This window comes from Podarcis raffonei, chromosome 8 (assembly GCF_027172205.1).
Source record: "Podarcis raffonei isolate rPodRaf1 chromosome 8, rPodRaf1.pri, whole genome shotgun sequence".
NCBI lineage: Eukaryota > Metazoa > Chordata > Lepidosauria > Squamata > Lacertidae > Podarcis > Podarcis raffonei.
Window position 1 is genome coordinate 8,953,974 of NC_070609.1, and position 25,585 is coordinate 8,979,558.

The 25,585-nt window shown below is 47.8% G+C and overlaps 1 protein-coding gene across 1 annotated transcript; it reads left to right on the plus strand.

Moving 5' to 3' along the window:
• Window positions 1-2,109: 2,109 nt before the first annotated feature.
• DMAC2 (distal membrane arm assembly component 2) lies at window positions 2,110-23,217 on the plus strand. The gene is made up of 6 exons (XM_053397786.1): window positions 2,110-2,211; window positions 8,107-8,297; window positions 10,426-10,506; window positions 12,909-13,036; window positions 16,324-16,486; window positions 22,996-23,217. Exons 1-6 carry the CDS (start codon window positions 2,173-2,175, stop codon window positions 23,213-23,215), a joined length of 822 nt encoding a protein of 273 aa, XP_053253761.1. The 5' UTR covers window positions 2,110-2,172; the 3' UTR covers window positions 23,216-23,217.
• The last annotated feature ends 2,368 nt before the right edge of the window (window positions 23,218-25,585 follow it).

Genomic DNA, 25,585 nt, shown 5'->3' on the forward strand with positions numbered 1-25,585 from the left:
GATGTGATGATGCCAGAGGGCTAGATAGAGATGCTTGCTTTTAAGGTCAAGGTAGACTCAGAGGGCGTGAGTCGACTGTTAGTCATTGCATGATGAAGCACTCCCATTCTCTCCTTACCTGCTCTTTTTTGATCCCACCAAAACACCCACATTCACAGCACACAATTAAAGCACTATGATACCGCTTTAAACTGCCATGGCGTCCCCCAAAGGATCCTGGGATCCGTTGTTTGTTGAGAGTTATTAGGAGAGCCCCCCACCCTATTCTCCTCTGAGTTCCCTGTGAAGAGGAGTTGGTTGTTAAACCACTCTAGAAACCGGAATAAGGGAGCTCTGTAGCTCTCCTAACAACTTTCAGCACCCTTAACAAACTACAGCAAACTCCCAGGATTTTTTGAGGGAAGCCATGACTCTTTGAAATTACGTCACAGTACTTTAAATGTATGGCATGACTGTGCCCACAGTAAGAGTGGCTGAAATAATGATCTCTTCCCCTCCCCTTGATTTTTATATAGAAAAAAAAATTATGCGAACCTCCGTGGGTTCCCATGTCTGCAGAAACCTCTTGCACCTCTCTGTTGCAGGTATTTAAGTATGAGCACCTGAAAGATTTGTTAAGATTAGTATACAGGTAAACAGGCCAGATCACACCATACATTTAGAGCAGTTACCGGTAACCTACTGTTTTTGAAAGCAGAATGATGGATGCTTTACGTTTGACCCCGCAGGCCTCTCCTGTGGAGCCCAAGGAAGTATTAAGGAAAAGTTATTCTTAAGACAGTACCTGGGCAAGGAAATGGTGGGGATGGTACATATAGAATAAGCAAACAAGAACATATGTTTAGAGAAGATTGGAAAATGTTTATTGAATATACGGTGGGAAATTGTGTACACTTGAAAACGTTGGCAGCGTTAAGATAATTTCAACAGTGTAAATAAGTTTTGATGGATGGAATAACGGAATACTGAATGGTTTAGTTTTTGTAAAATATGCAGGGATTTATGATGTGCAAAATGAACTATGGAAAGAAAAGAAGGGAAGTCATTGATACTTTAGTAAAGGTAAAGGTACCCCTGACCATTAGGTCCAGTCGCGGACGACTCTGGGGTTGCACGCTCATCTCGCTCTATAGGCTAAGGGAGCCAGCGTTTGTCCGCAGACAGCTTCCGGGTCATGTGGCCAGCATGACTAAGCCCCTTCTGGCGAACCAGAGCAGAGCATGGAAATGTGCCGTTTACCTTCCCACCGGAGCGGTACCTATTTATCTACTTGCACTTTGACATGCTTTCGAACTGCTAGGTGGGCAGGAGTAGGGACCGAGCAACGGGAGCTCACCCCTTCACAGGGATTTGAACCGCCAACCTTCTGATTGGCAAGCCCTAGGCTCTGTGGTTTAGACCACAGTGCCACCCACATCTCTCCATTGATATTTTAAGGATTTTTAAATGATTATTCTAAACTGTAAAACAAAAAATTTAATGATAGATTATAGATAGAGGAAACGGTGGGGATGGTAATAGTATTTCTCACTCTGACCTGGAGGAACCAGAAACTCAATGCAGGTTTTGCTTGTGAGCATGTGCTGAATGCCTTCCTTTTATTACACCAACTTGCACCCACCCACAGACGTGCCTCTGACCACATGCAGAGTGCTTCAAAGAGGCACTTTTAAAACAATCGTTGTTAATGACAATCCCTTTGGACATTTGCAGACATTTCCAAAACCTCATTCTTTATTTAAATCACCACGATCTTGCAGAGATTAGATGAATCAATGTCGAAAACAACATATGAATTTCTAGCCTGGTTTCAATCTTCCTGTCGTGGCACTTGGTCAAAAGAATGAAATCCTGGCTAAGCCAGTAAAACCTTGTCTTGTTGTCAACCAGGGAAGAAGCCTTTACATATTTCAACACCTGGTCAAATGAATTTTATCTGATAGCACCACATCGATTTGAACAGTCTTGCCCTCTTTCCTTAAAAGGAGCTCGTCTCCTCCGTCTTGAGAACACATAGAGTAAATACATCTCCAATTCCAGGTAAGGGCAAGAAATCGACAGGCGACTTCATTTGCCGCCTTTGAGCATGCCTAGAATCTACGGCGCATGCTCAGTAGCATTGGAACAGGATCCTAGACGGCGTTTCCGCCCTCCTTCAAGTGCCCTTACCGAATGTCACATGACTTGTCCAAGATGGCTGCGCCCATGTTGGTAAGTGACCTGGTGGAGGTGCATGGTTTTTTTCCCTTGGCAATCTTGTCTTGGCCATGTTAGCAGCGGAGCTGGAAGGACCGGGGGTGGGGAGTCGGAAGCGAGGAAGTGTTTACTTTCACACGGCCGGCATGGAGAAGAGAATGTGCTGTTGTTGCTGCTTTCCATGTGGCTGCTGGGGAAATGGATGTTTTCCTCCCCAAATTAATCTCTGCTCTGCACGGTTGTCACCTTTTCTACGGGCTTTTCGCCCGCACCGTTAGCAGCAACTTGGCGGATAGAAATTAAGCAAGGGGCGCTTATTCCTACTGTTGAATTTCTCCGCAAGCAACGGTTCCATTTGGAGGACTTTATCAGCAGCAAGACTTAAAAAAAGTGGGAACCGGCAACACTCCTTGCATCTCCTGGGGGAAGATGATGAGAGCTCATAGCTACTTTGGTTACCTTGGTTGCCAATTTCTTATTATACCAGAGCTGCTGTGCTTTAACAGCTGTGACAAAAGAGATAATTTGGTAGTTGGAAACTTTTCCCATTACTGCATCTCTCTGCTGAGGATAGTTTCACCTGTTGCATTTTTGCCTGACACCTGCTACTGCTAAAAGCACAGAAGCCTTGCTGGGAAGATGTCAGCAGCACATTCTCCCATCCCAGCAGAAAGGGTTCCTTAGCTGATGCTGCTCTTCCCTTCCTCTCTCCTTTTGTACAGTGATTCATGGGGTCAGTTGCTCATACAATAGAGAAATGTGTATTGGTTTCTGAGTAGCCGAGTTCATAAGTGTCTAGTCTTTATTTTGTTTTGGCTAAACACCTACAGCTCCCTGGGTTTGCACTTGTTTTCATTACAGTGGTACCTTGGGTTACAGATACTTCAGGTTACAGACGCTTCAGGTTACAGACTCTGCTAACCCAGAAATAGTACCTCGTGTTAAGAACTTTGCTTCAGGATGAGAACAGAAATCACCCGGCAGCAGCGGGAAGCCCCATTAGCTAAAGTGGTACCTCAGGTTAAGAACAGTTTCAGGTTAAGAACAGACCTCCGGAACGAATTAAGTTCTTAACCCGAGGTACCACTGCAATGTGGATTCCAAAAACAGTGTTTGCTGTACGACCAGCTGGTGGTGCTATACATCAACAAAAGATGTTGCTTCTGTGTTCTGACTATTCTATTCTGTACAGCATTCGTAATATGTAATTTTAAAATGTTGGGTTGCTGTTTTGCCTGGCAGGGCTCTTGTGCTGTTAGCAACTGCATGGCAGACAGAAAATGTGTAGGAGTTTTTGCCTTCACTGTTGTCTCCTTGCCAGGAAACCAGTCACCTGCTGGATTTCTGACCTTACCCAGGGTTGTGCACTATTTAAAAGGGTTTACAGCTCAGTCCTGGCCATGTCTACTCCAGTGTAAACCCTGCTGAATTTAGTGGGGCTTGCTCCCAGGAAAGCGCATTTGGATTGCAGCCTAATCCCATTTAGCTGAGGGTGGTGCTGTGGGTTAAACCACAGAGCCTAGGACTTGCCGATCAGAAGGTCGGCGGTTCAAATCCCCGCGACAGGGTGAGCTCCCATTGCTCGGTCCCTGCTCCTGCCATCGTAGCAGTTCGAAAGCACGTCAAAGTGCAAGTAGATAAATAGGTACCGCTCCAGCGGGAAGGTAAACGGCGTTTCCGTGCGCTGCTCTGGTTCGCCAGAAGTGGCTTAGTCCTGCTGCCCACATGACCCGGAAGCTGTACGCCGGCTCCCTCGGCCAATAAAGCAAGATGAGCGCCGCAACCCCAGAGTCGGCCACGACTGGACCTAATGGTCAGGGGTCCCTTTACCTTTACCTTTAAGCCCGGTAGAATTTAATGGAGCTTGCATCTGAGTTGACAGTGTTAAGCTTGTGTTGCTAATCCTCTATGTGTAATTAATTGGTTAAATCAAAATATTGCTGCCTCTAATGGCAAACTCAGGTAGTAAGCGCCAACAGAAGCGGAGCCAAAACAAAACTTAGGTGCGTGGTTGGTTGTAAGGTTTGTGTGCACGTTCCTGCCCATTCCCTATCTTTTGAGTTTGCCCGAAATGTCTGAAGAGGGCTATAGCGGATTGTTCATGAGGGGAGATGTGAACAGGAGACTTCCCTTGCTCACTGTGCAACGTGGCAGCGAGGAGAGCACCTCAGCAGAGGTCTCACCTCTGCAAATATCCAGATGAATCTGGTTGCTTGCTATTAAAAATAGAACATTAACCTAGATCAGGCACCCCCGACCTGCAGCCCTCCAGATGTTCTGGCCTACAACTCCCATGATCCCTTGCTAACAGGACCAGTGGTCAGGGATGATGGAAACTGTAGTCCAAAACATCTGGAGGGCCGAAAGTTGGGGATGCCTGACCTAGATGGACTACACGTTCCGATCCAGTTGGGTTTCTCTTTTGTTCTTATGGCTGCACGGGAAGAAAGTGTGAGAGGTAACTCTGAAACTGCTGCTGTGCAATTTCCCTCCCGTGATTCATAAGGCAACATCCTAATTGCTTAACTAGTCTGAGATTTTTTGAAGCGGATGCAGCCAGCCTTGCTGCGGTGCCAGAGGGCAACTTGTAAACAGGACTTTTCTTTTCCCTGGCTTGTGATTGATTTGGTTGTCAGCTAGACAGGCTGGGAAGAAATGTGGTCTGTTGGTTTCCCTCTTTAACATTTCCTTTCCTGTTTCTCTGCTTGAAAGCAGCCCTTAATGCATCTGTTTGGCACCTTGGATTGCGGATGGGATTGCAAATTCCTTCCTGGGTTTTGTCTCTTATGAGCAGTGTGTTGTCTGCAGACATTAGCAGATGGGGATGTTCACTTGCCACAAAGTTCTTTTTCTTTTTTTAGTCTGGCCGGTTTAGCAACCCTAGTTTGACAGATCTGGATGTAAGAGCTCCAGATCTGAATCAATATGGTGAAACAATATGGGCTCACCAGGAGGACCAACTGTTGCTTGTGCATATAAAATGGGAATTGTGGCGTGTTTCTGTGGGTGGGTGTAGAAGGAGGCAAAGAAAGGATAAGGGGAGGGGGCAGCAGATCTAAATAGACTGGAGACCAGCACAAGAGCCCTGCTGGATCAGACCAAGATATTTATTTATTTAGACATACATACCCTGCCTTTACCCCCTGATGGGACTCAAGGCACCTTACATATAAAAATAAGAACCACTAAAACATAAGGGAAAAAATCCACTCATTAAAAACAGTTGAACATTGATAGAAGTAAGAGTAAATACATATATGTAATCTATAAAATCTATTAAAACCATACAAATGGTTACCAAAAAAAGGGCACAGCACCAGCCCCCTTGTTAAAATAAATCAGTACCCAAAAAACTGTTGGAACGAAGAAGGGGAAAGGGCGGACTATTATTAATGCGTATAAACATATAGATAATCTTTGGCTGATTAATATTCTACAACTTTTTAAATGTGTCTGTGGGAAGGGGAGTGTTATTGTTTCGCTGGGTTTCCGTTTGTTTGTTTTAGTAATTTGCTTGTTTTTACCTGTTATTCATTCGGTGAACCACCCTGAGATCTTATCATGAAGGGCAGTATATAAACCTAATCAACAACAACAACAACAACAAAATACCCTACTCCCCCCCTACCTCCTCCCCTGCAACCAAAATGGTTTCTTCCAATTCCATCCGGTTTGGGGTGTAGGAGGCAGGGTTTCATAGGGACCAATCAGATGGCTGTAGGGAGCTCACAAACAGCGTGGGGTTATTGCTTCCATGTTCTGGGGGCATCGAGTTGACAACCGTGGGAAGTCGAGCTGCTGGATGAGAGGGCATAGCAGTCAACCGTCCCTTATTTGGCGGGAAACTCCCTTATCCCAGCGCCATGTCCCGCTGCTGTCCCTTATTGATGGATGTCCCTTAAATTTCCCGGGTTTCAAAGGAAGCAGCTCCTCTCCCTCCCTCCCTGCCGGCCAGGGAGGAGGGAGGCTCCAACTGTGTTGCTTGGCTGCCTGGCCTGCCCCCCTCCGGCCTCCTCTCACCAGCCTCGGCCCCCGGGAGCCCCTCTGGCCCTTCCGTCGCCATCCTCCTCGTGGCCGCCGAACTGAGCGTCTCTACCTGGGGCCTCCCCTCTGCCCGTCACTGCCGCTCCCGCTCCCGCTAGGCCGTACTGCGGCTGTGCCGCCGAAGGACCCGAATGAGATAGGCAGCCCTGCATTGCCTATGAATTGCTGAGGAGCCTTGAGAGGAGAGCGAGGGCAACCATGGAGAAAGCAGTTCAGAGAGAGGAGGCGGAGGCAGAGGTGCGGACAGGTGTTCCAAGGGCTAACCATAGAGGGGGAAAGCGGAGGAAGGACCGCAAGCGCTTCTCCCATAGATTTGTAGTGGTAGACTAGCATAGATGGTCTGATCTGTGGGTTTACTTTGGGCGCTATTTCCCCCCCTTCCTCCCGCCCCGCCTGATGGAACTGAGAGCTGCAGATGGAGCACGAGAGAAAAGATACAGAACTGCAGCAGCATCTTCGTAGCTTGGACTTCGTTATGCGCGAAAAGTGGTTGCTGCTTGTAGTTCTTTAATTGCAGTGTTTCATCAGCTGGTGTCTTGAGCAGCAACCTCTGGAAACGAAGGGCTAAAAACCGGCGCTGCTCTCCCAAATTATCTGTTCCCTTTTAACTTCGCATTTCAGCTGGTTGACTAAAATCCCTTATTTTGGCTGCTGATCCCTCATTTTCGAGGCTGCTGGTCCCTTATTTTCAAATCTGTAAGTTGACAGCTATGATGAGAGGGGCTTGCTTTGGTCTGATCCAGCCAGGCTGATGTTATGATGCAAAAAGTGGGAGGGATGTGACAGCGAAGAGGAGAACGAGCAAATTCAGAGGTCAAGTGGGGTCCCTTTAAAATATGACCAGGTTGCACCCACACTGCTGATGGCATCCTTCCTTAGAGACCAGGTGTCATCTGGTCCTAGTCTGTCTGATGGAGGGGGGCTTCCTGCCTCTCCCTCCAGCTTTGACAGCCACCAGATGGACTGGGCACTGCTATGGCTTTCCCAGTAGCTGCTTTTCTCAGGTACAGTGAGAATGGCTTGGCTGACGAACAAACCGGCTCCTGAATGCCGAAAACCCGGAAGTAAGTGATCCTGTTTTTGAACAATTTTTGGAAGCTGAACATCTGCCGCGGCTTCCGCTAGAGTGCAGGAAGCTCCTGCAGCCAATCAGAAGCCACGCCTTGGTTTTCGGTTTGGGAATCAAACGAACTTCCAGAATGGATTAAGTTTGAGAATCAAGGTTCCACTGTACATGGTTAAAAAAGTAGGGAAGAGGATGTTGTTAAACTCCAGCTTCCATCAGCCCCAGCCAACGTGAGCAATGGCCAGGGATGATGTCAGTAGGTCTGGGTGATAGATCATACCAAACAGGTTTGAAGTCCATATTGTGATAGCAGTTTCACAATTTTTGACCTGGTGATATATCGTGAATCATGATGCGTGTGGGTGTGTTTATGTGCTATGCAAAAATCACAATGCGGGAAAAACCTTATTTCAGACTTTGTGGTATATCAGTATATCGCAAGGTTTAGCTGCTGATATATTGCGATGTTCAAAACCACATATCGCCCAGTCCTAGATGGGAGTTGGAGCCCACCAGCATATAGAGAGCAGAATATATAAATGCCAAAAATTATGCGGGAGAGTTATATTGCAGAATGAGTTAACAAGCGGCTGGACCTGGAAAAGCGGAAGAATGGTGGCCTAAAAAGGATTTATTGTGTTAATGTGGGAAATGGTCACGTTACATTTCCAACCTCCCGTTGGAGATGCAAAAAGGAATGACACAAGGAAACTGCAATATTTCGACAAAATGTGTCTTCCTTTCCAAATAACGCTCTCTCCCCGCCCCCCGTCCCTACCCCTGGTTTGTTCTTTCTCCAGTTCCAGCACAGCAGAGGCTTCGTCTCATTATGCTACACCAGCCTCCGGTATAGGAGCAAATCAACTTTCCCCACTCCAGGTCCCGTGAGAAGCAAGTTTCTCCAGTACCTCTGCGACCGCTTCTATGACATCGAAACCATTGTAGACTTTGGCAAGAGGCTAAGGCTATGGAACGCACAAAGGAAAAACAGGTATATGCCCCTGCCTCGTGTTTCTCAGGAACGTTTCTGTTGGGAATCTGAGGTGAGAGACCCACGTGGCAGAAGTTGTCCCCAGTTCCAGTCACCACACAGAAGCAGCTTAAGGTCCAAGACATTTTACAGCTGCAGAAGATAAGGCTTCAGTAATACAGTTCCGGATGCTGATGTATATGTACAGTTTGTAGGCTTTGCAGATACAGATACAGGCAGTTCCCCACCTACACACATTCAAGGCGTAAGGCCTCTCCCGGTATGCCCCACGGAGGACCTTAAGGTCCATAAATAGCAACACCCTAAAGGTCCCAGACCCTAAGGAAGTTAGATTAGCCTCAACTAGAGCCAGGGCCTTTTCAACACTGGCCCCGGCCTGGTGGAACGCTCTGTCTCATGAGACCAGGGCCCTGCAGGATCTGATTTCTTTCTGCAGGGCCTGTAAGACAGAGTTGTTCCGCCTGGCCTTTGGCTTGGAATCAATTTGATTCCCCGTCTTTTTTTTACCCTTTCTCCTTCTGTGATAAGGCTGTATTTTAATGTTTTAATGTTGTATTTAACATTGTTTTTAAGTTGTATTTCAATCAATTTGTTTTTATTATTAGTTGTTAGCCGCCCTGAGCCCGGCCTTGGCTGGGGAGGGCGGGGTATAAATAAAATTTATTATTATTATTATTATTAAGGTACATGTGTGACCACAGATGCATGCACTATTTTCGGCCCCAGAAGGGGGCAGGGTGAAGCACATCACACCAACACACACGTTGCCTTGGAACACAACCTCTGCGCAAATTGCAGATACTGTATATACAAGCACAAAGTATTTCTGTTGCTCCAGCAATTAAGGCGTCACAGACTCCAGCTCACAGACAGACTTGCTGACTGACTAATGAGCTGATATGCCTTAATCACTTATGGCAATGGCTCAGTGCCGCCTATATAGCAACTGGCTTCGCTGACCTTGCACATGTTGCCTTAACTCCTACATGGGGTGGTTTTGCTCATGAAGGAAATTAACCCCTTCCTCCATGTCCAGTTCCTCCAACAGTTTCTAGTCCAGAGGTGACCCGCTAGGCATTGCTGGGCTCCCAGCTCCCATCAGCCCCTGCTGACATGGCCAAAGGGAAGGGTTGATGGGAGTTGTAGTCCGACAGCCTGCCTGGGGAACCATGGATCTGGACTGTTTTCTCACACTAGCAACGCTTCCTGTAGAATTCTATCCGTGATGCTTCAGCTGCACAATCAGAATGGATTTCAGGAACCAAAAAGTCATACTGTATTGAAAACATGCGACTCTCGACCCCAGAATGGGAACCAGGCATTCTGTTTTGGTAACTGTAACCCTGGTTTAAGGAGCCATTAGGCCCCTAGCTTATACAGTGGTACGTCTGGTTGCGAATGGGATCTGTTCCGGAGCCCCGTTCGCAACATGAGCAGAACGCAACCCGCGTCTGCGCATGCACAGGTCGTGATTCACCGCTTCCGTGCATGCGTGTGACATCATTTTGCACGTCTGCGCATGCGCAAGCGGCGAAACCCGGAAGTAACCTTTTCTGGTACTTCCAGGTTGCCGCAGGACGCAACCTGAAAACACGCAACCTGAAGCAAACGTAACAAGAGGTATGACTGTACAGTGGTACCTTGGGTTAAGTACTTAATTTGTTCCGGAGGTCCGTACTTAACCTGAAACTGTTCTTAACCTGAAGCACCACTTTAGCTAATGGGGCCTCCTGCTGCTGCCACACTGCCGGAGCACAATTTCTGTTCTCATCCTAAAGTAAAGTTCTTAACCTGAAGCACTATTTCTGGGTTAGCGGAGTCTGTAACCTGAAGCGTCTGTAACCTGAGGTACCACTGTGTATCAGAATTTCCAACCTTGCTTACATCTCAGTGCTGCCCTTGGAGAGCTCAGTGCGGAGGAAGATGGAGACAAAGTTGGAAAGGAAAGTGTGATTGAAAAATGAGCGTCATAAAGTGAACTTCCTACTGCCTCAGCGTAGCTTTAAACCACGTTTGTTTGTTTTGTTTAATGCCCTCCTTTAATGTTTCTCGCTGTGGGATCGGGTGAACGACAAAGAGCCGGTTCCAAGTGATTTGAATGACTAACATGTCCCAACTTGACCCTCAGATACAACATCCAGGCGAAGAACCATTTCGGGGAAAATATCGCAGCTGCTGTCTTTGTCCTGGCTTTGAAGGGAAGCATTAGGTATGTCAAATGTGCCCCGGCCAAAGCACTGCATTGTGGGAGTTACCTGAGGATCTTCTCAGAGACTCTGGATCCCCTGAGGGCCTCTATAGATTCCCTCTTGGTGTTTTCTTTGATGTTCTTTCCAGTTTTATAGCCCAAGGCAGCTAGAATAAAACTGGGAGGGCGGCTTCTTCTGCCAGTTTTCTGTGGGAGCCATTTTCTTGATCCCAGTCACTCATGCATTTAAAACCACCTCTAAAACCCCTCAGGAAAGGAGAGAGAAAAGGCTTTTAAACAAACATAGCTATTGTTTGCTGAGCTTCTTGTCATACAAAAATACATACAATGTATTTCAAAGCATAGGTAAAAATACGTTGCCCTTTTTTTGTTGTTCAATAAATTTATCAATGAATAAATTTTATTTATTGATACTTATTCAGAGATATACAGAAATACATACCCATTGTAAAGTATCTTTTTATATAATATGCTGAGGTAAAACAGAGGTAAAAAAGAGCAAAGTCAGAAAGAAGAAAGTATAAGAAAAGGAGAAATCTGAAGAAGAGAAAGCAAGAGAAAAGGAAAAGAAAGAAAAAACTAATGAAAGATACAGTAGAAAAAAGGAGTTCTGACTCTCTACAGCTACATATGATTTTTATTCTTTAAGATCCAACCATTCTCTCTTCCATAAACCAGTATTTTTTTTCAGTCTTAAAATCCAACTATTAGAAGTTCATTTTCTGTTTCAGGCAGAAAATCCCTAAGAAATTTTCAATCCTTAACAAATGTTAGTAGTGATTTTTCTCTAATTAAACATGTTAGCTTAGCCATCTCAGCCAAGTCCAATAATTTTATCCGTCATTCTTCTATAGTGGGTCTTTCCATCTTTTGGCGTGTAGTAGTTTCGTCGCAGTAATCATATATTGGAGTAATTGTCCATAATCCTTTTCTAACTGTATTTCAGTTAGCCCTAAAAGAAAGAGTTCTGGCTTCAGTTGGATATTAACTGGTAAAAATATGCTGCAGTAGAAGCATATTTGCATAAAAACACATGCAATTAAAAAAAATGCACAAAGGAAGCCTCCATATCTGTAGCAGAAAAACTTGGCAGCACAGCTAACTATATTGCCTAAGGCAGTCAGAGACCTCTGAGAAAAGGTTAAGTTTTTACCTGGTGCTACCTGCCAAGGAGCCAGGTGGAAATCACTGGGTAGAGTATGCCTAGGTAGAGCGAGTGGTGCTGTGGTCTAAACCACAGAGCCTGGGGCTTGGCGATCAGAAGGTCGGCGGTTCGAATCCCCGCAACGGGGTGAGCTCCCGTTGCTCGGTCCCTGCTCCTGCCAACCTAGCAGTTCGAAAGCACATCAAGCGCAAGTAGATAAATAGGTACCTCTCTAGCGGGAAGGAAAACAGCGTTTCCATGCGCTGCTCCGGTTCACCAGAAGCGGCTTAGTCATGCTGGCCACATGACCCGGAAGCTGTACGCCGGCTCCCTCGGCCAATAAAGCGAGATGAGCGCCGCAACCCCAGAGTTGTCCGCAACTGGACCTAACGGTCAGGGGTCCCTCTACCTTTACCTGCCAAGGAGCGAGGGGGGAATCACTGGGTAGAACATGCCATAATGGGGACCAGGAAAGGCCCTTTTCCCTTGCCATCATTCTCTGAGCTTCTCTCAAAATTAGAACCTGTTAAGCATCCGAACCTAAGAACAGTCTTACAAAAAACGCCAGCACCCAAATTCTGTAGAGAGAAAAAGCCAGATTCCGAAATGAAGATGATGATGATGATGATGATGATGATGATGATGATGATAATAATAATAATAATAATAATAAGTTATTTATATCCTGCCCTCCCCAGCTGAAGCAGGGCTCAGAGAGGCTAACAACAGTAAAAATAGCACAATTTACATAAAATCACAATCAATTAATTGAAATACATTCTAAAATCAATTCAATTCTAAAATCAATTCAGAGTCAAATTAATGGCAACCATTGGGCTAGAGTTATATGAGGATTACCGAAGGAGGGGGTCAGACTGTGCCTTGGCCAAAGGCCTGGTGGAACAGCTCTGTCTTGCAGGCCCTGCGGAAAGATGTCAAGTCCCGCAGGGCCCTAGTCTCTTGTGACAGCGCGTTCCACCAGATCGGGGCCACGGCCGAAAAAGCCCTGGCTCTGGTTGAGGCCAGCCTAACCTCCCTGTGGCCCGGGATCTCCCAAGATGTTTTTGTTTGAAGACCGTAAGGTCCTCCGTGGGACATACCAGGAGAGGCAGTCCCATAGGATTATCTGAAAAATCCTGCCAGTTTTACACCCCTCGCGCACACACCCCGTCTGCTTCCTGCCTTTTGCTGAAGCGGCCCCGTGAAAGAACCACCTACAAGAACGGGTTGTAACAAAGCAACATGGTTTTTGTTTCAGGCTCCGGGGCAAAACGGAATGGGAGGACCAGAAGGGCGGCTTGGTTTTCCTACAAGATAAAGACACTTGCTTGGAAGGAGCCAACCTCAGCGGCTCCATCATCAACTATGACGGCCTGGATAACCTGGGTAATAAGACGTTGTGCTTTTGAGTGTCCAGAGGGCTTTCAGGTTGAGGGATCTGTGTTGTCCTCACTGCAGAAATAGGCAGCTGGAGGCTCTGGGTTGAAATGTATCCGTCCTCCTACCCCCACAGCGGTTTCAAGCAGTTGTTAAATAATAGGGGGAGGAGACAGGGGCCTGTTAATGAAATCTGCAAGCCTCCCCCCACCCGAATTCCCCAATTTTAGTTAAATCCCCCACACCTTCGTAGCCTTCTTTTTTAAAAAAGTAGCTAAAGGGGTCATCACAGAAGATAAGGAATCTGGGCCTCCTCTGTCCCTCTCTCCAAGGACACCCCTTCCCCTTACTGATCTTACCACTTTCTCCTGGTCCCCATCTGCACAATACATTAAATGTACTCTTACGCCACTTTAAGCAGCCGTGGTTCCCCCCCAGAGAATTCTGGGAGCTGTAGTTTTAAGGGTGATGAGAGTCGTAAGGAGATCCCATTCCCTTCACAGAGTGGTTGAACAATCAGTCCCTCTTCTTAGTGAGCTCTGGAAAAGCGCTGCTGTCCTGAATCTTCAAAAATTCAGCCACAAGTTCTAGTCCTAGTGCGGCAGAGAGACGGAGCAAAACTTTTCCCCTCACACTTTCACCAGGCCATGTGTAGTTTTATAAACTTCTGTTGTGTCACCTCGCTGTTTCTCCAAACTGAGAAGCCCCTGGCGCTGCAAACTTTCCTCCCAGGGAAATTGTTCCATCCTCCTTGATCGTTCCCGGTTGCGCTTTTCTGAACCTTTTGCAACTCTGCAATCTCCTTTTTGGAATGACACAATTAGAGCTGTACGCTGGCATTCTTCGTCCCGTTTGCACCAGCCCAACCCCTTAGCAGGGCACAAGCAGGGCGAGTTTTTCAGGCGAGATTGATCAGAACCACACACGGTATTCTAAGTGCAGTTGCAACATAGGTTTGTATGATGGTTGCTGTCTAACAGGAAAATTTAATAATACTAGTAATAATTTTATTATTAATACCCTGTCCAACTGGCTGAGTTTCCCCAGCTACTCTGGGCGGCTTCCAACACATAGAAACATACATGAAACATGAAATTTATTATGGTCAGAAACCAGCTTGAGAAAACACAAACTACAATCCCAATAGCAAAACGAAACATTTAAAACAATATACAACAATGGATTTTAAGTTTAAAAGTGCGATAGGCATATAAACACATAAAAACTTTAAAATAGACTACCTTAGAGAAATGACCCAAAGTCACCCGTGGATCTGGGTTTGGGAATTTTCTTAACAAACCAGATTGAATTGGGGGATGATCTTCTGTGCGCAGAATCTGGTGACAATCCTGGTCTTCTTGTGGTCTTTGCCTAACAGGAGAAGATCGAGTTTTTGCTTTACCGGGAGGTCAGCAAGCCTCACCAGCAGGGGGTCAATGGTTTCACAGAAACATAATAAAGCATCAAATGTTAAAAAACATTCCCTGAAGTTTTGTAGTTCTTTATCTCCTTGACATCTGACGGGAGGGCGTTCCACAAGGCGGGTGCCACTACAGATGCAGCTTCACATCTTGCAGTGAGGGAACCACCACTCAGAGCTGGATCTCTGTGTGAGGGCTGGACGATGGGGATGGAGATGCTCCTTCAGGTTGAGGTCATTTAGAGCTTTAAAAGTCAGCACAAACACTTTGAATTGTGCTCGGAAACATCCTGGGAGCCAGTGAAGATCCAGTAGGACTGGTGTTATATGGTCCCGGCGGCCGCTCCCAGTCACCAGTCTGGCAGCCACATCCTGGATTAGTTGTGGTTTCTGAGTCACCTTCAAAGGCAGCCCCACGTAGAGCACATCGCGAGTAGTCCCAAGTGGGAGATAACCAGAGCATGTACCGCTTTGGCAAGACAGTGCGCAGGCAGGCAGGGTCTCAAGTCGGCATACTGGTAGACAGCTGCCCTGGACACAGAACTGACCTGCAGTAGCCAGTGATTTTTTTCTGGTGATACACAATCATATGGACACTAAGGTCCAGCGGTGAGGGCCTTCTGGCGTTTCCCTCCCTGCGAGAAGCCAAGTTACAGGGAACCAGGCAGAGGGCCTTCTCGGTAGTGGCACCCGCCCTGTGGAACGCCCTCCCACCAGATGTCAAAGAGAACAACAACTACCAGACTTTTAGAAGGCATCTGAAGGCAGCCCTGTTTAGGGAAGCTTTTAATGTTTGATGCATTACTGTATTTTAATATTTTGTTGGAAGCCGCCCAGAGTGACTGGGGAAGCCCAGCCAGATGGGCGGGGTATAAATAATAAATTATTATTATTATAAATTATTATATGGGTGGAGGGGTGGCGTAGGAAAGGAAACGACAATGTATCATCAAATATCTATCATGCATCTGATAGAACTGGACTCTGGGCAACACTTCTTCCCTCTCCCTCACCGCCCCTCCACAATAAATTTGTTAGGTGCTACAGAGCTGCTATGTTTTTACTTTTAAGTCCCTGTCAGAGAAAAAGGCAGGGTATAAATAAATACATCATCATAATAGGGTTGCAGAGTTCTGATAGGTACCGTATTTTTCGCTCTATAAGACGCACCAGACCACAAGACGCACCTAGTTTTTGGAGGAGGAAAACAAGAAAAAAAATATTTCTGAATCTCAGAAGCCAGAACAGCAAGAGGGATCGCTGTGCAGTGAAAGCAGCAATCCCTCTTGCTGTTCTGGCTTCTGGGATAGCCTGCATTTGCTCTTACTTTTTAGGAGGGAAAAAGTGAGTCTTATAGAGCAAAAATACAGTATCTCTTTTTAGCACTGAGCACACACCAAGGGACGCGGGTGGCGCTGTGGGTAAAAGCCTCAGCGCCTAGGGCTTGCCGATCGTCAGGTCGGCAATTCGAATCCCCGCGGCGGGGTGTGCTCCCACTGCTCGGTCCCAGCGCCTGCCAACCTAGCAGTTCGAAAGCACCCCCGGGTGCAAGTAGATAAATAGGGACCGCTTACCAGCGGGAAGGTAAACGGCGTTCCGTGTGCTGCGCTGGCTCGCCAGATGCAGCTTTGTCACGCTGGCCACATGACCCGGAAGTGTCTCCCGACAGCGCTGGCCCCCGGCCTCTTGAGTGAGATGGGCGCACAACCCCAGAGTCTGTCGAGACTGGCCCGTACGGGCAGGGGTACCTTTACCTTTACACACCTGTTTGGACCATGTTACATGCCAGCAGGCATTGTATGGGGGTTGGGCTAGATGCAGATTGGCCGCAGCCAGTTTACAAACTTGCTTTTCCTTCCCGCCCTCCCTCCCGCAGTCAACCAAAGAAACCTGAAGCAGCTGGACCTCAGCAGGTGCCCCTACATCGACGACTGGAGTCTGAGTCGCCTTCACAACTTTGCAGACACCCTGCAGGAGCTTTCGCTGGCTGGGTGCCCGCAGGTCACGGAGAGGGGGCTGGCCTGCCTCCACCAGCTCGAGTGAGTACCAGTCAGTCAAAGGGGGTCCGAGTCGCGGTGCCTAGCAAGCAGGGGCTAGGAGTCTCCAGGGAACTCTTGCCTAAGAGCAGAATCCAGATACAAAGTCAGAGGTCCACTCCGGAGGTCAGGGAATGCAGACGATCACAGAGCCCAAGGGTCAAATGAAAGGCAGGGCCAGGAACTACAGGCATTGCTTCCAGCACCTGACTGCTGCTGATAGCTGTGTTTAAGAAGGCTGAAGCCAGCTGCTTCTCATCAGCGCCTTCTCTTCCATGTCCTCGAAGGCTGATCAGCTGCAGGTGGAGTCACAATGCATTCTCCTCCTTCAGGTGTAGCGTTCCCAAGGCAAGGAAGGATTGGACTCTGATTAATAAAATACACACAAGGCTTGACCAGCAAGACTCTGGGAGGAGTGCGTGTAATAATTCCTCTCCACCCCTCGGCCCAGGTCGTTTTATTCACAAAAGAACTTTTTACACAGTGTTTGTAAGAACCAATCAGATTTCCTCTGAGCATTTCAAAACCCCCAGGTGGGACAAAGTCAGATCAGAAGAAATTCTTTTAACTGCAAAGAAACTATTTCTTACTTGAGCATGCATATGTAGTTCAGAGTAAATAAAATAGGAATAAAAGGAGGAATGCATTCAGCAAAACCCCGGAGGTCGTAAACAGGAGAGGCAGTATTTACTATCTCCTTGTGAACTCTCTTCCTGGCCCTTAAGATCTAGCTAAAGATTAAACTACATCAAAGCTACCTTCTATCTTTATGACCCAGGATGCCTGATGAACAACTGGCCTGTGTTTTAGAATGCTTATACGTGCCTGTCAGGTGTAGAGAAAGCAAATGGCAGAGGTGGAGATTCTTGTGGGATTCGATCAGAAACCATTGTCAATGAATCAAACCCAGTCAACGCAATGCTTTCATCACGAACACAATGGCCTCCTTCATTTTTCATAATTCCTCATAGCAATCCCACCTGACCCCCACACTATGGATATTTGCACCCCTACGTGCAGGCTGCAGTTCAACAGGAGAAGCTGACCCCTGGCCCGTGACAGAGGGGCTTGTACTGGCAAAATTTGTAAAGTGCCAGAGGCCTTCACAGCAGCCCTCAAAACCACTTTCCCAAAAATTCAGACCCAGTGGATTTGCAGACTTCCTCTGTGCCAGTCTACGGCTGGGGCTGATGGGAGTTGTAGTGCAGAGTGGGGGGCACCTGGTTGGCAATGGCAGCTCTGTGCTAACCTGCCAGAGAGACAGCTGTGAAACTTGAAAGCCTTGCCATCACCTCATTTGCCTTGCCCGGAGCGAGAAAGAGCAGGTTGTTGACTAAGTGCTCCAGCAGGCAATGGCCTGGCTCACAATAATCTCAAGAATCCTTGGTTAAAATAAATGATGGCTTGATGTGCTAGTGCACTGCTCACAAAATTGACCTGCAAGCACTTCACACAAACACACACCCTCTCCCTCTCACACTCACACAAGCACACACTCCTGTTACTGCTGGGAAACAAGCCATGGTCTGGTTTGTCATAATGCCCAGTCCATACTTACGGTTTGTTTCCCCCACAAAGCAGAAGTTCTACGCCACTAACAAATCTGGGTTTCGAGAGAAACAAGCCACAAGTTATGACAGTACAGGGAGAAGTGGAGTGCCTACATATGATGACAGCTGTGGGAGAAGTGGGCACCTTTTGAGGAAAACAGCCTGGTGGGACGAATTTGGCCTGTTGACCAGAAGTTCCCCTCCTCTGGTCTGATGTGACGCAAGCAGCTGAAATTGTAGTTTGCTTCTCCCTTTGTGTTCTCCATCTGTAAGAAGAGCCTGCAGGATCTGGCCAGGGACCCATCTAGTCCAGGATCCTGACCTCTTTTTTTTTGTTTAAATGATCTTTATTGGTTTTACAGATTTTACAAATTTCACCATCATAATACATAATACATACCTTATTCTTTTTAACCTTAATACTTTAACTCTAAACAAGTTTGTACTTCCCTCCCTCCTCCTTCTGGTTTCTCTATACTTTCTTTACATTTACGCATTTGTCACGTTTACATTCTATGTGTACTTAATAGGTACCCCTGCCCATACGGGCCAGTCGTGTCCGACTCTAGGGTTGTGCGCCCATCTCACTTAAGAGGCCGGGGGCCAGCGCTGTCTGGAGACACTTCCGGGTCACGTGGCCAGCGTGACGAAGCTGCTCTGGCGAGCCAGCACGAGCGCAGCACACGGAAACGCTGTTTACCTTCCCGCTATAAAGCGGTACCTATTTATCTACTTGCACTTAGGGGTGCTTTTGAACTGCTGGGACCGAAAGACGGGAGCTCACCCCGCCGCGGGGATTCGAACCACCAACCATGCGTTCGGCAAGTCCTAGGCACTGAGGTTTTACCCACAGCGCCACCCGCGTCCTTTTGTGTACTTAATACTATGGAATAATACTATTCAAAATTTCTATTAAATATACATCCTTCCATTGTTGTAATATATTCGTTCAGTGTTCTTAAATCCTGCTTCCACAGAGTAATGGATTAAAACTGGTACACATGAAACACACACACACACACACACGTTTTTCATGTGTACCAGTTTTAGCTAGGGGCGTGGGTGGCACTAGGGACGCAGTTGGCGCTGTGGGTTAAACCACAGAGCCTAGGACTTGCTGATCAGAAGGTCGGCGGTTTGAATCCCCGCGACGGGGTGAGTTCCTGTTGCTCAGTCCCTGCTCCTGCCAACCTAGCAGTTCGAAAGCACATCAAAATGCAAGTAGATAAATAGGTACCACTCTGGCAGGAAGGTAAACGGCGTTTCCGTGTGCTGCTTTGGTTCGCCAGAAGTGGCTTAGTCCTGCTGGCCACATGACCTGGAAGCTGTACGCCGGCTCCCTCGGCCAATAAAGCGAGATGAGCGCCGCAACCCCAGAGTCGGCCACGACTGGACCTAATGGTCAGGGGTCCCTTTACCTTTACCTGAGTTTGTGGAAGCATGTTTGGCGCTGAAAGCTTGCAAGGAACACTTGGGATCCTAGTTATCTAAATATGCTCCTGCCTTTAGCTGCTCAAGTCACCTTTTGCCCTTGATCTGAAGGATGGAGGCAGCAATGTTTGCTGAATACCAGTTACCGGAAACCAGAGGAGGGAAAGAGGGGTCCTGTGTTCGAGTCCTGCTGGGTGGTTTCCCACCAGAGGCCCTGGTTGGCCCTTGTGAGAACGGGAGGCTGGACTAGATGTGCCCCCTGGCCTGATCCCGCAGGCTCTTCTTACAGATGGAGAACGAGTAGCCTTCTAGGAGTTGTTGGACTACGGTTCCCAAGAGTTGCAAAGGATTATGGGAGTTGTAGTCCAGAAGCGTTTGGAAGGTTTGCCTGTCCCTGATCTAAACTATGTAGACCAAAAGGCGAGGGAAGCACTTTAAAAGTTTTAATCTTTAAAGGCCTCTACGGCCTAGGACTCTCGTACCTACGGGATCACCTCTCCTGGTATGTCCCATGGAGGACCTTACGGTCTTCAAACAAAAACACCTTGGAGGTCCCAGGCCACAGAGAAGTTAGGCTGGCCTCAACCAGAGCCAGGGCATTTTCGGCCGTGGCCCCAATCTGGTCAGACGGTCTGTCACAAGAGACTAGGGCCCTGCGGGACTTGACATCTTTCCGCAGGGCCTGCAAGACAGAGCTGTTCCACCAGGCCTTTGGCCAAGGCGCAGTCTGACCCCCTCCTTTGGTAATCCTCACAGAAGTCTAGCTCAATGGTTGCCATTAATTTGATTTTGAATTGATTTTAGAATGAATTGGTTTTAGAATTCATTTCAAATGATTGATTGTGATTTTATGTGAACTGTGTTGCTTTTATTGTTGTTGGCTGCTCTGAGCCTGGCTTCGGCTGGGGCGGGCGGGATATAAATAAAAAATTATTATTATTATTTATTATTAAAGCTGCTGTGAGTCAGGCAGAGACAACTAGGGAATCAGGACAATCTGGAAGAGGTTCAGGTCATGGAGCATCTTCCTTGATTTGCAACCCTGAGTCAGGACAGGGTGTGGCCGCTGCAGATGAGCTGTTCCTTTAGGCTCTCTGCCACCCACGGTGTCGCCAGTTTTCCAAAGGTGATTTCCCCTTTCGGTTGTTTCGGGCCAGCTATTCAGGACTGCCCCGTGATGCTGAATGGCAGGAACTTCAGTACCGAGAAAAGGAAACGTTTCTCCCCACAACCTGTCATTAGCTTATGGAATTCCCTGCCACTAAAATTCCACCAGCTTGGGTATTCCATTTATTTTTAAAAGGATTAAGCAACGTTTATAGAGCAGCCAACCTGCCGAGGGCTGTTAGCCATCACGGCTAAATGGAACCTCCACATTCAGAGGCACTGTACCTTCGCAACCTTCATAATTCTCTGTTTTAGTAATACGCCAGAAAGCTAGCCGATCTGGTTTGTTGAATTTGTGCGTTGCTCCTAAGTCCCAAAGCGAATTACAAGGACCAAACAAGTAATACAGTAGAAAATACAAAAAACGTATTTTTAAAAAATATAATCAGAGTAAATACAAAGCAGGCTAAAAAAAATGCATGGGGGTGAATCATGTAAATTAACCTGAAGCCCCGCAGATTAAAAGCAGGACTAGCTGAAGAAACCTTGGGTGGATTGGTTAAATTTGCCTCTAGTATTTTTTTTAAAAAGGGAGTGGGCAGTTCTTCTTCAGCCCAGTGGACACATGTCCTTATGGGTGGTAAAGGTAAAGGTAAAGGTAAAGGGACCCCTGACCATTAGGTCCAGTCGTGGCCGACTCTGGGGTTGCTGCGCTCATCTTGCTTTATTGGTCGAGGGAGCCAGCGTACAGCTTCCGGGTCATGTGGCCAGCATGACTAAGCCGCTTCTGGCAAACTAGCGCAGCACACGGAAACGCCGTTTACCTTCCTGCCAGAGCAGTACCTATTTATCTACTTGCACTTTGACGTGCTTTCGAACTGCTAGGTTGGCAGGAGCAGGGACCGAGCAATGGGAGCTCACCCCATCGCGGGGATTTGAACCGCCAACCTTCCGATTGGCAAGCCCTAGGCTCTGTGGTTTAGACCACAGCGCCACCCGCGTCCCCCCTTATGGGTGGGGACAGAGGCAAAAAGTTGTCAGGGCAACAGATGGGGCTTTCACCTTTGCACAACAGGGCTACATTCCAGCCTTTCACAAAATAGACATTTCTGCAACACCCTTGTCCATCCAGCCACATGAGAGGCACTATTTCAGCTAATGAACATCACCTGAGGAAGAGCAATGGAGCAGCACTGGTAGAAGACCTGTCACGACCCAGGAAGCATCTCAAGGGATTCTGTATTCAGTCCCTGGGTGCAAGTCCCTAGTTTAGGCTTCTGTTTATGAAATTTATATTTCTCTTCTCACTGCAGAAAGTCCTGAAGTGGCTTCCAACCCAAATAAAAACACAATGGCAATAAAAAAAATAAGCAAATAAGTTTGTTGAAATCACACTGAAGTATATTCAAGGATTCAATGTCATAAAAGGGTTTATCCCCGATACTACCCCTCCACCTAGCCTACAGTGAACCAGGAAACAAAGCATTCAATCATGGTTCATAACCGTGAACACGCTTCTGCACCCGTATTTTGAAATGAGACATGATGTGTGTGTGTCACGGCTTAGAGGAGGCCTTGCCGTTCTGTTCTAAGATTATGTTTGCCGTCTTGCATAAGGGGTAAGATGAGTTTTCATAAAGACTAAATTAGTATTTGGCTCAGCTAATTGGGGGCACTGTTTTACTCAACCAAGATGCGGTTAACTGATTGCTGCAACTGATTAATTGGCCACACACCAGAGCCCTCATTAAAATCCCCCCTGATTAATCCATTAAGGCTTTGGGTGTTTAATCTACCGTCGAGTGTTTTGTTGTTGTTGAGTCATTTAGTCATGTCTGACTCTCCGTGACCCCATGGACGAGAGCACACCAGGCACTCCTGTCTTCCACTGCCTCCCACAGTTTGGTCTAACTCATGCTGGTAGCTTCAAGAACACCGTCCAACCATCTTGTCCTCTGTTGTCCCCTTCTCCTTGTGCCCTCCATCTTTCCCAACATCAGGGTCTTTTCCAGGGAGTCTTCTCTTCTCATGAGGTGGCCAAAGCCTCAGGATCTGTTCTTCAGGGCTGATTTCCTTAAGAATGGATAGGTTTTATCTTCTTGCAGGCTATGAGACTTTCAAGAGCAGGCATCCCCAACCTGCGGCCCTCCAGATCCTTTGGCCTACAACTCCCATGATCCCTAGCTAACAGGACCAGTGGTCAGGGATGATGGGAATTGTAGTCCAAAACATCTGGAGGGCTGAAGGTTGGGGATGCCTGCTCAAGAGTCTCCTCCAGCACCATAATTCAAAAGCATCAATTCTTTGGCGACCAGCCACCTTTATGGTCCAGCTCTCACTTCCATACATCACTACAACTTTGCCGAAAGCCCTCTCTATTGGTAAAAATTTGCTTTATGAACCCTCCCACTCTTGTCCTTTCAGGAATCTCAGGTTCTTGGATGTCTCCGACCTGCCCTCCGTCCGCCACAAAGAACTGGTTCGGATCCTGCTGGAGGAGATGCTGCCTCAGTGTCACATTGTGGGGATGAACTATCCCGCGGGGGTGGACCTGCCCTTGGACTCTAACAAACAGGGAGGCGAAATAGAGGAGGAGCACCAGGGCGGTGCTGGAATCCAGAAAAAGAGAGAAGTCTCCATTTGAATGGGGAGACTCTTCCCCCACCCCCCCACCAACCAAGCAAATCGGAGCGTTCCCCCAAAGGCGACACAAAGACAACAGAATATGTGGTTGCTCTGAAGCAGGGATGGGGAATCTGTAGCCCTCAAGGTGCTGCTGGACTCCAATTCCCATCAGCCCCGGCCAGCATGGTTGGTGCTGAGGCATGATGGGACTTGGAGTCCAACAACACAGTTCCCCCACCCCTGTTCTAAAGAATGCTTGCACTATGGTTATTTCACCTTCCTTATGTTCCTCCACATAATAAACAGACCCTCCGTATTCTGGCAGTGTGTACCTCTGAGCTTTTATCGTTCCCTTTTAAATACAGTGGTACAGTGGTTTTTATACTGTAGTATAGTGTATTTTAAAATGGGGTTTCAGAGTTTTTAGGGGGGGTTGAATGTTTTATGTAGTTTTGCAGTTTCATTGTTCTGTATGGGACAATGACAATAAAGATATCATATATCGTATACCTCGGGTTACATATGCTTCAGATTACATACGCTTCAGGTTACAGACTCCGCTCACCCAGAAATAGTACCTCGGGTTAAGAACTTTGCTTCAGGATGAGAACAGAAATCGTGCTCTGGCGGTGCAGCAGCAGCAGGAGGCCCCATTAGCTAAAGTGGTGCTCCAGCTTAAGAACAGCTTCAGGTTAAGAACGGATCTCCAGAACGAATTAAGTACTTAACCCGAGGTACCACTGTATTTTGGTGAGCACATCAGATCCAGAGTTGCTGTAGGCAGCTGTCTGTCTTGAGAGACAATGGAGTACGCTTCCGGGGGTGAAGTCAAACGGCCGTGTTAGCAGCACTGAAGTGACCTCGCTGGGGCGGAAGCCTGGGCAGTGTGGATGGAGGTCCGGGGCTGCTCAGTTGACAAGACCCCCCTCTCGGCCTCTCTGATGTGGTCCAATGGAAAGCTGAGCAAGATGTTGGGCACCAGCTTGGCTGAGGAGTTGACGGAAGGAGGCGTACAAGGCACCATCCAACCGCCTTAGGGACAACTTCAGAATTGTGTAGGGTTTACTCCGGAGCCTTTTCTGCTCCCAAAGATATCCTGCAAGGCAACAGAGGGTTAGGATCAGAGTTTCCCTTCTCCTAGAAGGGCCACCTTCCCAGGCTGACGAGCCCCACCTGCCCTTAGAACGAAAGCAGCTTTTGGTATAAAATAGCATGGGTGTCCTGAACTTCCAGACACGGGTGGCGCTGTGGGTTACACCACAGAGCCTAGGGCTTGCCAATCGGAAGGTTGGTGGTTCCAATCCCCACGACGGGGTGAGCTCCTGTTGCTTAGTCCCTGCTCCTGCCAACCTAGCAGTTCAAAAGCATGCAGTGCAAGTAGATAAATAGGTACCGCTCCAGCGGGAAGGTAAATGGCGTTTCCATGCGCTGCTCTGGTTCGCCAGAGGTGGCTTAGTCATGCTGGCCACATGACCCGGAAGCGGTACGCCGGCTCCCTCGGCCAATAAAGCGAGATGAGCATCGCAACCCCAGGGTCGGCCACGACTGGACTTGTCAGGGGCCCCTTTACCTTTTACCTGAACTTTCAGGCCCCTAGGAACAAATAGTTCAGTTAACTGATCTATTTCATCCTTCTCCAGGACGTGGGTGGCGCTGTGGGTTAAACCACAGAGCCTAGGGCTTGCTGATCAGAAGGTCGGCGGTTCAAATCACCGCGAGGGGGTGAGCTCCCGTTGCTCGGTCCCTGCTCCTGCCAACCTAGCAGTTCAAAAGCACCTCAAAGTGCAAGTAGATAAATAGGTACCACTCCGGCGGGAAGGTAAACGGTGTTTCCGTGCGCTGCTCTGGTTCACCAGAAGCGGCTTAGTCATGCTGGCCACATGACCCAGAAGCTGTACGCCGGCTCCCTCGGCCAGTAAAGCGAGATGAGCGCCGCAACCCCAGAGTCGGCCACGACTGGACCTAATAGTCAGGGGTCCCTTTACCTTTTTATCCTTCTCCAACTGGTGCTGTTCTAGATGTTTTGGACAACAGCTGTTGTGCTGGTTTGGACAGATGGTGTTATTGTGACCCGAAATGTCTGATGGGCCCCAGGATGCGAGAGGCTGACTTAGGATCACATGCTGTTTCTAACAGCCTAACCCACCCCAAAATGCAGAGCATAAAGGCAACCGGCCTTCCCCTTCATCTCTCAGCACCTGGCTTTTAGAGGTAGACTGCCTTTGAAGAGGGAGGCTCCACTAAGCCTTCCTGGCATTGCAAGGGGGTCCTGCAACATGGCTGCGTCCAAAATGAACTGTAGGTGTCCGGTAACAATGAAAGTGGCCTCGCAGGCATCCCTCTGGCATTCCCACCGGCTTTGGAAGACGGCCTTGTTTTTTTTTTGTTT

Bases quoted from the DNA above. Each gene is read 5' to 3' on its own strand.
- DMAC2 (XM_053397786.1), top strand. From the start codon at position 2,173: ATGTCACATGACTTGTCCAAGATGGCTGCGCCCATGTTG. The intron at 2,212-8,106 runs GTAAGTGACCTG...TTCTTTCTCCAG, and splicing joins AGATGGCTGCGCCCATGTTG to TTCCAGCACAGCAGAGGCTT. The intron at 13,037-16,323 runs GTAATAAGACGT...TCCCTCCCGCAG, and splicing joins TGACGGCCTGGATAACCTGG to TCAACCAAAGAAACCTGAAG.